Source organism: Micropterus dolomieu, linkage group LG10, assembly GCF_021292245.1.
Source record: "Micropterus dolomieu isolate WLL.071019.BEF.003 ecotype Adirondacks linkage group LG10, ASM2129224v1, whole genome shotgun sequence".
Classification (NCBI taxonomy): domain Eukaryota; kingdom Metazoa; phylum Chordata; class Actinopteri; order Centrarchiformes; family Centrarchidae; genus Micropterus; species Micropterus dolomieu.
Genome location: NC_060159.1, coordinates 3,691,002 through 3,705,753, shown reverse-complemented (window position 1 = coordinate 3,705,753; position 14,752 = coordinate 3,691,002). Strand labels below are relative to the sequence as shown.

The following is a 14,752-nucleotide window of genomic DNA, read 5'->3' as shown; positions in this document are numbered from 1 at the left end:
ATTTAAATTGCCGCAAACATCTTACATTATATAGCATATTTACTGAAAAGCGCTGGAACTGGTATGTCTGCAGTAAGCAAATATCAGCCAGATGAATTATCAGTCAAGCGTTAACCAGCAGAATCATCTTTTCTGGTGTCAGAGGTTCAAACTTGCTCACCTGCTGAACACATAAGGAGACAACACCCTCTGGGACTTCAGGGAACTTCTGGCGCAGGTCATGCAAAACCTGATTATCAATCTGGTGGCTTCCCTGGGCCATTCGTGTGTTGCCAGGTCAGGACTGCTTGTTGTGTTCAGGGCACTGTGCGTCAGTGGTGGCAGCAAATCGCCTTCATCTTGAACATCTTCTGAATTGAAAGAACAAAAAAGGAACACACCAGATGAGAAAACAAAGTTCTCTCCATATGATATACAGTATGCAAAAACATAATGATCCAATCCTATCTTTCTCTAGTCCATGCTAGGACTCAATGATGCGAGGGTCAGGACATCTCTGCAGCACAACAATATTGAATTTAAATTTTTTACACACGTTTCACCTTTAACAAATATTGCACCTTATGCAATTAAAAAAAAAAAAAAAACGGCAGTACGCCATATTGTGATTCTTATAGCATTTGGATTAATTGTTCAGCCCTAGTCCATACTTCACATCTTCACAGTCGTAAGAGCAGGAGAAGCCTGGTTTGTTATGTACAAGTGGCAGAGAAGGCGCCAGTGCGGCCTATTGCAAATCCACTCTACAAGACATCCGTCAGACATCTGAGGTCGTCATTTTCATTATGCCTCAGAGACTTCAAAACAAAATTGCAGAGATCCTCATTGAGAATAGATGGCATTCATTTCAGAAGCCCTCCTCTCCACAAAGCCCCTCAATAAAAGGAGTCGCAGAAGGAGGAAACCACCCCTGACTGACTACCGAGAAAACAAGCCTTCCCAACTGATCTTCACATCAACATTCACTTATTAAGGACACCCGGTGGCCTACCAGTTGTCTGGTCTAGAGGCAAATCTCCCCATAAGGATCTGTTAAGCTCCAGCATAAGGCAGATCTGCAGAACAGTTGATTCCAGAGAATCGCTGCTTTTTTCCCTGACACTGCACACACAAAGACAGAGCTGCAGGGCATTATACTGTTTGCCTCTGACCGTCTCCCACACATAAATCTGAGGGAAATTCATTTTTATTTAACACTAAATTAACCAGAGAAAACGCTTTTCCAAAGAGCGTAACAGCAAACTTTCTGCAGATAAAGTGGAACACACTAACAGATTTGGAATTAATGTTTAAAAACCAGACAACAGTGGGGCTGTGTGGACTTGCGTGCGGCATTTGTGCTTCATATTGCCCGTAAAGATACCGGTGCTGACTTATGTTGCAACAACAGATAGTGAACAAAGCACCATTAAGCTGCTATTGGGAGAACTGAACGCTACAGATTCTGATCACAGGATATTTAACCTAGTTTTAATAGCTGTCTGTTAAGACAACGAAACACTAATCCTTACTATTATGTTCTTGCTTACTATTCTGTTACTGGCGGCTCCCTCTGCTTCAGGAAGAATTAGGTTTGTTGATTGATAATCCTATGTGGTATGCTGAGAGGTACCTCTTATATTTAGTCTACCCTCCTTGAAATTGATTGGATAAACAAAATAACAAAACATCTCAAAGAATACATCGCAAAACAGTTCAACAGCACCACAACCTACAGTATCTATAGGCTTTCAAAAAGTTTTAAAAAAACTAAACATTGTAACTTTCATGAAGGTAGAATTTATTGCTGCTGTATTGCTGTTGTATTAGACTGCATTAGTTTCAACTAGGTGTACTTAATAAACACAACTGAATTTATGTTTCAAATGTTGGCTGCTATGGAAAAAAAAGTTTCATTCTATGCATAAACTATACTCATATCTGGGAGCTGGCCAAGGTAACCAAAGTATTTTACTACTAGCCACTGAGCAAATTCACTAGCTCAGCCAAGGCTTTGCTCAAGAGACTTGCAGTTCTGTCTCCTTCACTCTGGGGCCCAGGTGTTTAAAAGCTAGTCCAGGGATTTGATCTGGCACACCCTCAGATACAAGCTAACTTTCCCAACCTTTACCCTGCTATGTTAAGCGACTAGAAGCACAGACAGAAGTGATGTGGAGCAGAACAGTCATGAGAAGTGTAAGTGCATGACAGCCATGTCTTGTGTTATCCCACACTTTTCTTTTAACCACACTCTTTCGAAACATCATCCTGTGGGAGGTTCAGATATGCCATTCAAAACATGGTGACACATGAAGCACACCCTTTTCTGCTCTATGCCGATCAATGAGGTATAATGCAGAGTAAAGGAACAAGAGACAAGTCTCTTGATAGCAATCTCAATACACACTTATAGACATTTATTTAATGAAGAAAAGTCAAGAGTGTGCTTCAAATCACACAAAGTATCTGAGTAGCTGTGCTTCGGTCTTATCTAAGCTATTACCATGTGTAATATAACTGAAAAGTCATAAATCGGCTTTGCAAAACATCCGTATGTAGCTGATCAAAAGGAGAAGCTATTTGGCTACTGAATATTAGGGCACCAGCTGCAAGAAGGAGACATAAACTCAGAGGTAACTGATTTGTAGAGAACTTTTAGAACCTCAGTGGGCTGTAGAAAGGTAAAGCCATGTTTTCCTCAGAGACTGACCATGGAAAAAGATAAGATCAGCCTTTATTTGTCTCACAGGTGACATTACAGTAGCAAGTGGATAGCATGGAATAAAGTAACGTGATAAGTGACATTAAACATAATACTAACAATATCAAAAATATATTATACAATACTACAATTAAAAAATGTTTTTACACCAAATTACAAACAAATTACCAAATATGAAACACTAGAAGTGACTATATGCACGTTGGCGTGCTTTTCCTGGAGACTTCCAATATTAACGATGCAAATAAGGTTGGGCCGATTGACGATGCCACCATTCATCGGCGATGGCTGACAGATGGTTGATGGTCGCGCAGGCATTGCGATTGTAAAACCCTGCCTCCCGGCAAAAAAAGCTAAATTTTTCACATAATACCGCCCTGTGACAGCAGGTTTTAATCACCATGACCATTATATTAAATTTTAAATATGCTTCGCACCTTCCTCGGAATTCTCTTTTTCCCCACACTCAGACACACAAGAGGCCTACAACCCAGATAAACACACCGGCTTGCCCCTCCTCTCTCCGTCTCTCCTCTCGCCCGTCTACTCCACTTTCTACATCAGCAGTAGGCTGCGTTTTATAAAGTCGGCAAAAGACACAGCCCTAGTCTTTTTCCCGTCTTTTTCCACCTGTGATCTGTTATCACGGCAGCAGATGAGCCGCTTGTGGGCTTGTTAATGACGCAGCCTGTCAAACAACCGAAACAAACATCTGCACCTGTGTGTTCAGCTGCTGCTTCACCTGGTTGTGCTTGTAAAATATCCACCGCTTACTTGTAACGTCATAGGGCTACCAAGTATTTAACAAATGAAGTCTGTGCACTTAAGACGACCGCTACCCCCCCTGCGTGCGCACACCCCTGATGCCATCGTCCATCCCGATGTTTCAATTTGGACATCGTCCGATGTAACTTTTGTAGACATCGCCCAACCCTAGATGCAAAGTGACATTGCATAGATTTTCACTCAGTCTCAAAACTTTGTCGCAGAACTAACAATTTTGAAAGTTTCTTCATTATAATTACCTATCCAATCAAGCTCAATGTGAAACAGAGAACTCATCAACATGGAAAAGCAGAATGGAGAGGCTCTAAAATGAAAACCAGAGGAGAACAGTTTGCCATCTCTCAGATTACATGTTTAGAGCAAATCTTATTGGCTCCAGTAAAGCATATTCTATCTCCAGCAGATTAAGCCAAATAAGTCTATAGAAAATGAAACCTTGAAGTAGGCAACTTCACACACCACTTTTAGAGCCTGATGCATTATCAGTTTACATCTACCCCAAGAGGAACCATCAGTGCACAGAGCCAGAGAACAGTCCACCATTCAGACTCCGCTCAGGAGGCTGGGCAGCTCCACCATTGTGGGAAAGGAAATTCACTACTTGGCAGCTAACCCAGTAACAGGTCAACAGTGTGGTTAGATTGTTTCCTGGCTTCAAAAACAAAAAAAAGGTCCACACCTCTTCACCGTAATTATAGGCCTGCAGCCGGCTGATGTGTGAGGGTGGTTCCAAGGGGGGGCGGATTAGTCCTTGCTGTCCCTGGAGGCACTGGTGGAACATGGCCTGAGGCAGTGCTGCTGTAACAGCAGAGATAGAGATAAAGCTTCTATTGCTGAGGCTGTTATTCACCATGCCAAAGCATTGACCCACAGCCCCACACTCACTTCTGGAGGTAGCAAGCCTACCATGCTCCATCAATGGGCTCTTTCACTCCGCCAGAGTGAATGCAGCTAAAATTGTCCAAATGAATTAAAGCCTAAACAAAATGTGGATAAATAATCAACAGGAGTCTTTGACAGAAATATCAGCCCAGCACCTGACGCTGTGGCCACTGCAACAGCCCACACAAACACGTTGGTGTAAACAAAGAGGCTACACATTACTGCAGGGAAAAAAACTAAATGTCATGCCATTCTCTCTTCAGCATGCAAAGACTAGATGCTCTCATCATGATTGTTTGGGACAATTCTGATCTTGTCAAACCAAATCCTCCAAAGATTCTGCAGAAATGGTAGTTAAATAACACTTAGTACAGCAGATACAGTAACACCTGAACTTCAATCAGAAACATCCTCTGCAGCTTTAAGCAGCAGCCCAGAGGCACTGCATGGAATGTCTAACTGCTGTGTCTTGGTCCAGCAAAATTTAAACAAATAAAAGGGACTAATTGGCAGTGGATGCAGCTGAGGACGGCTGGCAGGCGCTCCAGTCTTCCAAAGAAGCAACGGACATGCTTGGGTGTGTGTGCGTGCCTAGTGCACACACACACACACACACACACACACACACACACACACACACACACACACAAGAATGCTGTACTGCAGAACAGTATATAAACCCTGGTAAATACTGAAAGTACTCAGAGAACCAATACCCAGTCACGTGCACGATTCATAATCTTATTTTCACAACAACCTGACCACCTGAGAGTAATGTTGCACCTGAGTGACACGTTTGCAAAACAGAGCTGTTAATAAGTCAATTCAAAATATCAAAGGGTTATTCCCTCCTAGAAATTGTAAAGAAACAAAAGAAAAAAAGGCTGACATATTCATCGATTTGACTGCATAATGTTGGAACATTGACAGTTTTGTAAGGCTGTAATGTAGGCTGGTTTCAACTGTGCAGCTTGCTGCGTGGCGTCCCTTAGACTGCAGTCCTGATGGAAATGAGCGAGCAACAGTCCCACACACGATCTGCTACACTTTCTCTCATGACATACCTTCTTCATTTTTCTGTGAACTACAGTTCTACACGTCGTTTTTTAAGAATGCAACGTGATTTATATTTTCAGTGACTCCACCACAGGCCATACCTTGCCTCCCACAGAGCGTAGGAACGCACAGGCTTGCATGGAAACTTCAGAGGAGAGCAGTCCTAACAAAAGAGCTTTTCAAGTCATCACAAAAGCTGTGACACACTGAAACAAAGTGATTTCCCACCATATTAATGTCTTAAGTCTGATTAAAATAAACTAAGTTAAACTGCAATTGTGTCATCAATGGAAACTTGAAACAGTTGTGCATCTTCAACAAGATTGTCTTAAAACATCCTGAAACTTCATCTTAAAAGGCTATGCTGAGAGTGTAAATCTTGAATCTTATTACCAGTTTATGTGCTCAGGATGAAAAATTCACCACATTGCTGAGATAAATAAGTTTCAGACAATAATATTTTCTCAAATTCATTTTAATTAATCATACTAATGACAACACTAGCAGACAACACATTTACTGTATGTTAGAACATGAGCCCCATACACGGGGCAGTTGTTTTGTTCCAGGCAGTGTCTCCAGAACAGAGTCTCCAGAACAGAAACAAACCACACTTTATGTGCAGAACCCAAATTGCACTCAACTGTGCCATGAAGCCTGGGCCTCACAGCGGACACAGAGCTGGGATCAGCTCTGCAAGACAGCCTGCTTGGCTTTTAGTTGCCCACTTTTGAAAACAGGGGTATGAGAGTGTTTGTGTGCGCGTGTGTGTGCACGATGGTGGGGGAGTGTGTATGCAGGAAATCAAAAATTCTTCAGCACCGCAGCCTGCAGCTGGTGGTTTATTGGAAGCAGGCAAGGGCACCAGCTCCCCAGGTCGACCAACCCCTCCCACGGCACTGTGGGAAACTGGGAGGTCGTAGAAACATGGAGGAGCGTTCTCTCCTGGGTCCTGGTGCATTCAATAGACTGACAGTAGGGATGCACAGAAATGAAAATTGTTGGCCAAAGCCGAATCTAATGAAAAAAAAGTTGCCGAATACTGAACACCGAACAAGTCAATTCACATTTTTTTCTCCATTCATTTTGCCTTTTTTGAAACCATTGCATAAATTAAATAGTCAAAATGTGCTTTTTACTCAGTGTTTCCCACAGGATTTGGAGAGACTATGGTGGGTGGGTCCGAGGCCTGAGAGGGTCCAGTAAAGTAAATTACATGTGTCCATTTACTTCTAATGAACAAATGTACTATGTTTTATACTTTCTGTGACTATAATCCAATTAATCCTATTTCCATCCTGTACAGACACCTTATTTTGAAAACCGGACGTTGTCACATGTGTATCCTCGCACTAAATTCCTCAAGTCTGACCCAGTTTGATAAATAATGTGTGTAGTTCTCGTATGGCGTAACATGAAGTCTTCACAGCCTCTCTTCAGGTAGGACTCTCATACTGCAACACTTGAGACAAACTAACAGGATAAAGTCTCTAACCTGCATGTCAGCTCGCACTGGGCCGTTTCAGTGGATTTACCATAAAGGCTTTAATACGTGTGCACTCCAAATGTAGGTGCAGCTAGCTTATTCACCTTCCAGTAACGATTGACAGAAACAGTCAAAGCGGGTCAGACCTTTTGTTGCCTTTTCTAAGAAGTCAGCCACAGATGGAGTGGGTGTGCTAGGAGACAATTCAGCAGAACAGCGTCTGCAAACAGACATTTTTGCGTCTTTCTCAGAAACTTTAAAATGGTTCCACACTGCCGACATGTCAACGTAATTGTTCAGTAAAATTTATTCGGCCTTTTGAAGTATTAGGCCGAACACCGAACGTGCTTTTTTTTGCTGTTTTTGGCCAATTAATTTCGGTGGCTGAACATTCAGTGCATCCCTGACTGCCAGTCCACTTTTTGCCAACTTTTTGTTTCCCTCTGTAAACACTGTAAAAACTGGTTAAAAAGCTGACTGCCCAGTTGAGTCTGTCTTGGCCATATAAGGAAGGAAGAGGAGGAAAGGGGAGTATTAGAAGCAGTAAGTAGGTGAAGCTGATAGGTGCTTGCTGCAGCTTGCTTTTCTGTGTGTGTGAATGTGTGTCGACTCCAACCTCCTGCCTACTTTTCTGTTCTCCCCTTCTTCTCCCACCTCTTCAACTTTACTTCTTTATATAAGCAACAAAATTCTGCGCCCATTTAGCTGCTGAAAGTACATAGAGCCTGACCGCTAATTTCACCTGCAGTCACCTCGACCAAGTAAATTGTTCTCAGGCCTTTCATCAATTCATAGGATCAAAGGTACAACTGGGGCAATGCTGTTGGTTGGGGGTCAGGACCCCATGAGGGGCTGTATGATAAAGATGAAAAATAATTCAATAATTATAGCAATTAAGAAAAAACAAGTAACAGACATATTCCTGACTTCTCTAATCTTTGCTTATTTTATTGTGACACATTGGATAGTTTTATTTCTTCAGTCTACTACTAACGACATGAAACAGACAGAAGGGAAGCACCAACCTGTGATCAGTGGACCACCCACTCTACCTCCTGAACCACAACTGCCACCATTTATACTTTGGCACTAGACTTTTTACCCTAATTTATCCAAGGAAATCCAGTCAACTGAACATGCCCAACTCTATGTCTATAGTACATCTGCCAGGTGTTCATAATAAAGTATTTGCTAAACAAAAATGATGCCTGGAACAATAAATAAATTTTTTGAAAATATGCTATTTGTTAGTGCTCTGAATTAATGAATGTTATTTTCAATTACAATTTTGGCAAAGGTAATGAAAAAAAAATAATTGAGGTAAAATGATTATTGTGCTGCATTGCGTTTCACAATGATGCTCTCTCATTTTGTCTTGCGTTATAAATCCAGTGCAGCCCTTTCCTTTACAGCAGTGGCTCTTGCCCCTCCCTAAAAGCCTAAATTGACTCTGTGCCATGTTTACTTCAGCTCAAGCGAAAATGACCAGTGATTATACCTGCTATAACTTAGTTAGTAACATGAGAACCTTAAAAGCCTACAGCACTTTCACTGCATAAATTAGCCTGGTGGCAACCAGACTCTTCTTCTAGCAAGTTACTTGTAACTTAACAAATTACATATCACTTTTCTTACTGTTGGTTTAAATCACTGCATCTCCTGACCGACCAGCACTGTTGATTTTCAGCATTATGTAACAGAACAAATTGTTGTCAACTCAGTAGTTAAACAGTCACCTGCTAAGAAATTAAGCATTCGGTTTTATTAATTCAAAATATCTGGCATTTTGAGATAACTGACACTCATGAGGCCGGAAAACAGAAAATGTCTGCGAACACATTGCAGGCAGCAGATTATCAGTGGGGATGCTGCAGAATGAAGTCAGCGTGGGTTTGGGGAAGGTGGTGAAAAAGTTAGTTTGGAGCCCTAAATGTCCTCAGTCAACATCGTCTTTTCTTAATGTTAACACGTTTCTTCCATCCTAAATGACGGCAGGTCGAATCATTACTGGCTAACGTTAAATATACACTCTTATAGTGTAGAAAATAATGCAGTTGAATGACATCACTTCTGACAAACTGTACCCCACTCTCACCTAAACACCAGTCACATTCTGAAAGCCACAGCATAACCCGATGTGTTTTTCTATTTCATTCATGAATAAAAGATTCCATCTGAAACAACACATTACTGGCTAAGATAGCCATGTATATTAGATTATACTCTGCATGGAATAATGGAATTATACATGACTTTATTTATTTTGATATGGCATTATATATCGGCCATTGGCCGTCCTGCTCCCTAAACATCGGCCATTGAAAAACCCAAATCAGTCGACCACTATTACAAATCTCAGTTTAAATAACTAAAATGATTTGGAAAATATAGATGATTACACACATTTCAAAAGTTAAAACAACAGATTTAAAATCAGCCACACAACAATTTTTTTGTTTTAAATGTGAATATGCCTTAGGAGATGTATACTTGCTCACAGTGTTGTTCATTGAAAGCGCTCATGTTTTTGGTGAACTGAACATTTCCGTTTGCAACTAATGAACGTGAGCTACGTCGTTCCAGTACTGGGTCTGTAAAAAACTAGTCAGCCTCATGACCAATCAATTTGAAACATCTGACCAATCTTGGGAAATATCTGCAACTGTCTGATGATTACAAAAAAATCATTCACAAGCTAACAGCCGCAAAGTTTCTTCACCCAAACTCTCAGCATTTTGTACAGAATATGGAAGAAAAGAACATGGTCTACAAAAAACAAAACAAAAAAAATATAGAACATGAACTAGTTCCTTTTTTGTTAACTTTAAACATAGTTCATTTTAATCTGTGTGAACTTTGAACTAGCTCTTGTTAAGTGTGAACTTGCTTTCTTATTTGCTAACACTGGAGAGATGATAAGAAAATGCTTCCAGACAATAAATGAAAAAAAATAAAAAATAGAGGTTAGTCTAGCCACCCCGAGAAAGGACCTCTCTCTTCCTTGTTATTATGGATTCATGACATAGCTCACTACTATGAACCATCTTCCAGCTCCATGTCCGCATGTGGAAACAGATGACCAGAAGGTCAACTATCCATAACCACATAAGCAAGCTTATCTTCACAGAGCTGTGTTCTTTGTGGTATGAAAGAGATGTAGAGTTAAAGCATACACAGTTTAAGTAGACACAATACTATAAAAATGCAAATCAACAACATGATGCGTCTGGTCTACATTAGTGGAGTTACTGACTAAAAATTAAAATGAACACTGAACACCATGAAAGTGATTCCCAAGCATCTCTGCCAGGCTGATCGTAAATAAAACATTGCTCAGCGTCAGCGGGTGGTTTGTACTGGTTAAGGCAAGGAGGCAGGGCTGCATGCAAGTGGATATGATATGATAAGCTCTACTGCATGGCTAAATATTTAAATCATAAATAATCAGCTCAAAATTTTACTCATAAAATTGTATATTGCACTTACTCTAATACTCTGGAGTATTAGACACCCTTTATCTTGTTTTACATTAAATCACAATGGACATAAGTAGGAGCACTCATTCCCTTTACTGTAGCACACCTTATTTTCACTAGTGCAGCTACTGTAACTGTCGTACTACAAGTTGAAAGAAGAGCGTCTATGTATAATCAGTGAGTGAAAGTGTAAAAAGTAATTGTATAGATTTGGATAGAAATGTATTCGATTAATGTTTAACACACACTAGACATTTACATCTCATACAAAAATTACAATTTATATCAAATTATACCAACTTATTACCCAATTGTAGTTTAGTCTACCATCAACATTACAGCCAGAAAACAGGTTCATATTGATGTGAAACACCATGAGCTGTGTCCATCTATCTTCCCATACTGACATCTTCAGTCAAACTACATGTTTCTACATAGGAAAACTTCTCTATAGCTGATCACAGAAGGCTCCTGGCCTGTAAAGCCACCAAGCTGAATGACAGCCAACAGTCAACACATGCCCTATTGAGAAAGATCAGAAAGTAAATATATAGCAGCAACAAATAAGGGTTCATGACAGTTTCATGCCAATTGTTCATTCATAGTTCTAGCCATAGCTATGTAGAAGAAATGATCATTTGTAATTTTATCAAGAAGATTTCTTTGAGGGCTTCCTGAAATGTGCTGCAGACTGGACTTAGAGGACACATTCTCTCCAAACCAGTTTGTTTGCAAATACTAACCTTCACAATAATAACTTCTGTAAATACGGACTGGCTCATTCTTTGGAAAAGAAAATGGTTTCAGAAGATGAGACAGAATTAAATAAAGAACCAATCTGCATACAGGCTACATGGAAAAACTGTAAAAAAGGACAAAACATTCTAACAAATTTCTATCAAAGAAAACCATCACACAAACATCACAACCACAAAGTCCTTTATAGCCAGACCCAGCTCCAAACATGCCCAAAGCACCTTGATTGTGTGTCAAAATGAAAGCCAGCTATCTACATGTCACGCTGTGAGGTTTGAGTACTTTTGGCTCCAGTGTAAGCAATGTTAAGAGAAGGTTACCCCAAATCATATCCTAATGGTGCTGCTGACTGATGGTAAGCACACAAATTATTTGGTGAAATACTGTGGGACAAAACTGGTGATTCAGAAAAGTGCTGTTACAATAAAGTGGATGAAATAAACTATTGTATACTATGCAATTTATATCTAAAAAGGTATGAATTTATACAAAGGTGCAACAATCACAAACAGTTGTTTCTGAGGACCCTCCTCCCTGCTTTACTTACTATGTGTTACAGCCACAGCCTGAGCTTAAAATAGAAACCTCAGCAACATGAGAGGCCTTATCCTAAACCACTCGTCTTTTTGTTGGGTTTCTTCCAAGAATTTTCTTTATTTAAAAACGAATAACTAAAAGGAGGGGCTGCAACGATTTTTTAGAGTCGACGTAATCAACGTAAAATTCAACATGAAATTTCATTGTCAATACAATGATGCTGTAAAGGGAGAGGTAGCAATCTTCTTATAAGAATATTCCTGGTTGTGCATTTCTAACTGCAATGCACTACATGGAATGCCAGGGGCACCATCAGTTCCACTGTCTGCCATGACTGCCTGACTTTAATAAATAATTAATAAATAATCGTGACTGGTCCGAAAATAATCAATAGTTGCAGCATTACTGTACAGTGATATTCCTTACACTGTAGAAACATTAAAAGCCAGATGACAAGCCCCAACACAGACTCACTGAACAGGTAGTATCATCTATAAGCTCAACTTTCCAAACCAACTCTCATGAAAGGTTACATGATAGGTTATTTTTCCAACTATAAAACATTCAGCAAAACAGCAGTGTCCAAACCAAGTGACCGTGTACAATGCTTTTACAACTGATTGGGACATCAGGCTTTGAGGGAGGAAAAGGCTTTACAAACTGTTTCATTGCAAGTAGTGCACTATTCTTCCAAATATTACCACCGGCCAGAAGGAGGGTGGAGATTTTACCCAACCAATCCAGTTGAGACAATAGGAGAAAAAAACAGCAATGCAGACGTTTAAAATGGGTATATAAAGCAGTTGGATGCATGTCTGAGCACTTTATACCACAGGATAGCACAAAGTCAGCACAGTACAGCAGCAGGATTCTGGTCTGACCAAACACTGAATAGCTGCTGGCTTTCTGCTCCATATATTATTTAGGCCTAACATTCCCATCACTGTACGTCTTGTTGGTTCCTACTGTACTGGACAGCCACACCAGTTTTGTCTAGGGCTGAAATGATTCATCAAGAAACTTGAGTAACTGAATTACTAAAAAGCAAATTCTTTGCTTCAATGCTTCGTTTTATCCATGTAACTATATCCTGCACACTGTGTGACAGTAATAATCGTCAGTGCGAAACAATGTGGTTACACTGTGGACAAGTGAAGACAACATCATTTGATGATGCAGTTTGCAAAATGGAGAAAGAGATAGAAAATAGTGAGGGATGAAGAGAAGAGACAGGCCAGAGAAAAGACAGAAAGGGTCCAAAGTATGGGACCATTAAAAGCTAAAACAGGGGACACCAAGCTAAAGTATTTATTTACTTGATGAATCGATGGAATGGTCTTTAGAATACTCGATTACCAAAAATAATCAATAGCTGCAGCCCTAGTTTTGTAAAAAAGAAAACTCTTTACATCTTCTTCCAAATTAGTGCGCTGCAACAACAAGGTGTGGAGCAGCAAATACTGGAAAACGCTGAATACAGGATGCAGATAAAACAGATTTTGTAGGCGAGCACCAGGAAGGGGTGACAAAACAGATAAAAGGCATTTTCCTGACAGACACAATGATGGATTTCTGGTCCAAAAACTGTAAACAAAAGCCATGTGGTGGAAATGTCGTTCAATTATTGGGAAGAGCGGATATTTCATGTTACTGTTGGCGGAGACAATACAAACATCTCACAGGAGGTGATTTTTAGAAATGATGTCGCTGAAGTTTTGAAAGGCAGCAGACCAAACCACTGTGATGTGTATGAGCACCAAACGAACCGCACCAAGAACATAAACGCTCCAGGGTTGGTTCAACCTGATGGAGTGACTTGCGAATGGCAAGTTTCTTCTGGGATAGAGGATGTCTCTTACATACGTTAGATATTTAACAAAAGCCAGCCAAGGGCTCTGCTACTTACCATGATAATGCGCAAAACCCAACACAACGGTGGATCTACGGTACAGCCTAATATCGGTTCACACACAGGATTATCGCTGTAGTAAGAGATGCACAGATTACATTTTTCCTGCCTGATTCCCGTTACTGTTTTTTTTTTTAAAGATCTGACCTGCCGATTCTAATTATGGCCAATTCCGATTTTATTTCTTTCTAAAGATCTATAGCTGACAGCATACACAAACATTTTTGTAACTATTTATTGGAAAAATCTATTTTTATTAGGATCCCTATCAGCACCAGTATAAATGTTGGCTATTCTCACTGGTCTCAATTGTATGGTCAATATGAAACACTGATTATAAAATAACATTTTCACTGGAAGGAGCTGAAAATAAACTGCACACCATTTTAATTCTACTTAATTCTCCAATTTATTTTTGTGTTTAATCACAAACTACAGTAATCTGCTCACCTTTCTCTTCCCATCAGACACACAAGCACACACCTACACCTGTCTGTTTCCCTTTCTCTGTTTGCTCTTATTTGTCAGCAGTTTTATTTAAAAGAACTCGCGGTATTTTTTCACAGCAACAGATGAGCCGTGTGAGGTTACTGTCTGTGCACAACACAGCGCCGTGCAGCGTGTTTGTAACGTTCAATGTGACCGGCAGAAAATTGGATATCTGACACTGCCCCGGTCACTGGTAGGAGCCGAGTAAGCGGAAAAATTTCAGTCCCCAGCTGATCAATCTGCTCATCTCTAGCTGTAGAAGGTGAGTTCCAGTCCAATAAGCTGTTAAACAAGCTACCAAATAAGCTAGGTAATGTTATATTAACAGAGTGGGCTAATAGAAAAATAATCGGTTATAACTTTTTGTCATGATTAATTTATTAATTACTCAGCATTATCTGTATTAAAGACAAAAGAATTAGTTCATCCAATGTTTAAAATGCATAAAACAGCCCTGCCAGCCTACCTAACATTACTGGAGCTCCACAACTACTGACTTGAACTGGTTTTCTGCCATTGAACTCCTGTGAGGCAAGAGGGGAGACTCAAAATGTTTCTCAACTTAAAAAGCACTTTTATTGCCCTGTTTGCATTTGTACTGTTTTACCATTTACACAATTGTTTTAATAATATATCATTTGATGGTTTTTAAGGGGGGGGGGGGGGGGGGGGGG

The 14,752-nt window shown here is 40.2% G+C and overlaps 1 protein-coding gene across 3 annotated transcripts in view; it reads right to left on the bottom strand.

The window, feature by feature from the left end:
* Window positions 1-14,752, bottom strand: part of tab2 (TGF-beta activated kinase 1 (MAP3K7) binding protein 2) — a 44,346-nt gene that overhangs the window by 11,442 nt on the left and 18,152 nt on the right. For 2 of the 3 annotated variants that reach the window (XM_046060149.1, XM_046060147.1), the window contains exon 2: window positions 161-350. In XM_046060149.1, the coding sequence (XP_045916105.1) occupies window positions 161-262 (102 nt within the window). In that variant the 5' untranslated portion in view covers window positions 263-350. The remainder of the gene's footprint in view (window positions 1-160; window positions 351-14,752) is intronic. The other variant, XM_046060148.1, reaches the window with a different exon arrangement.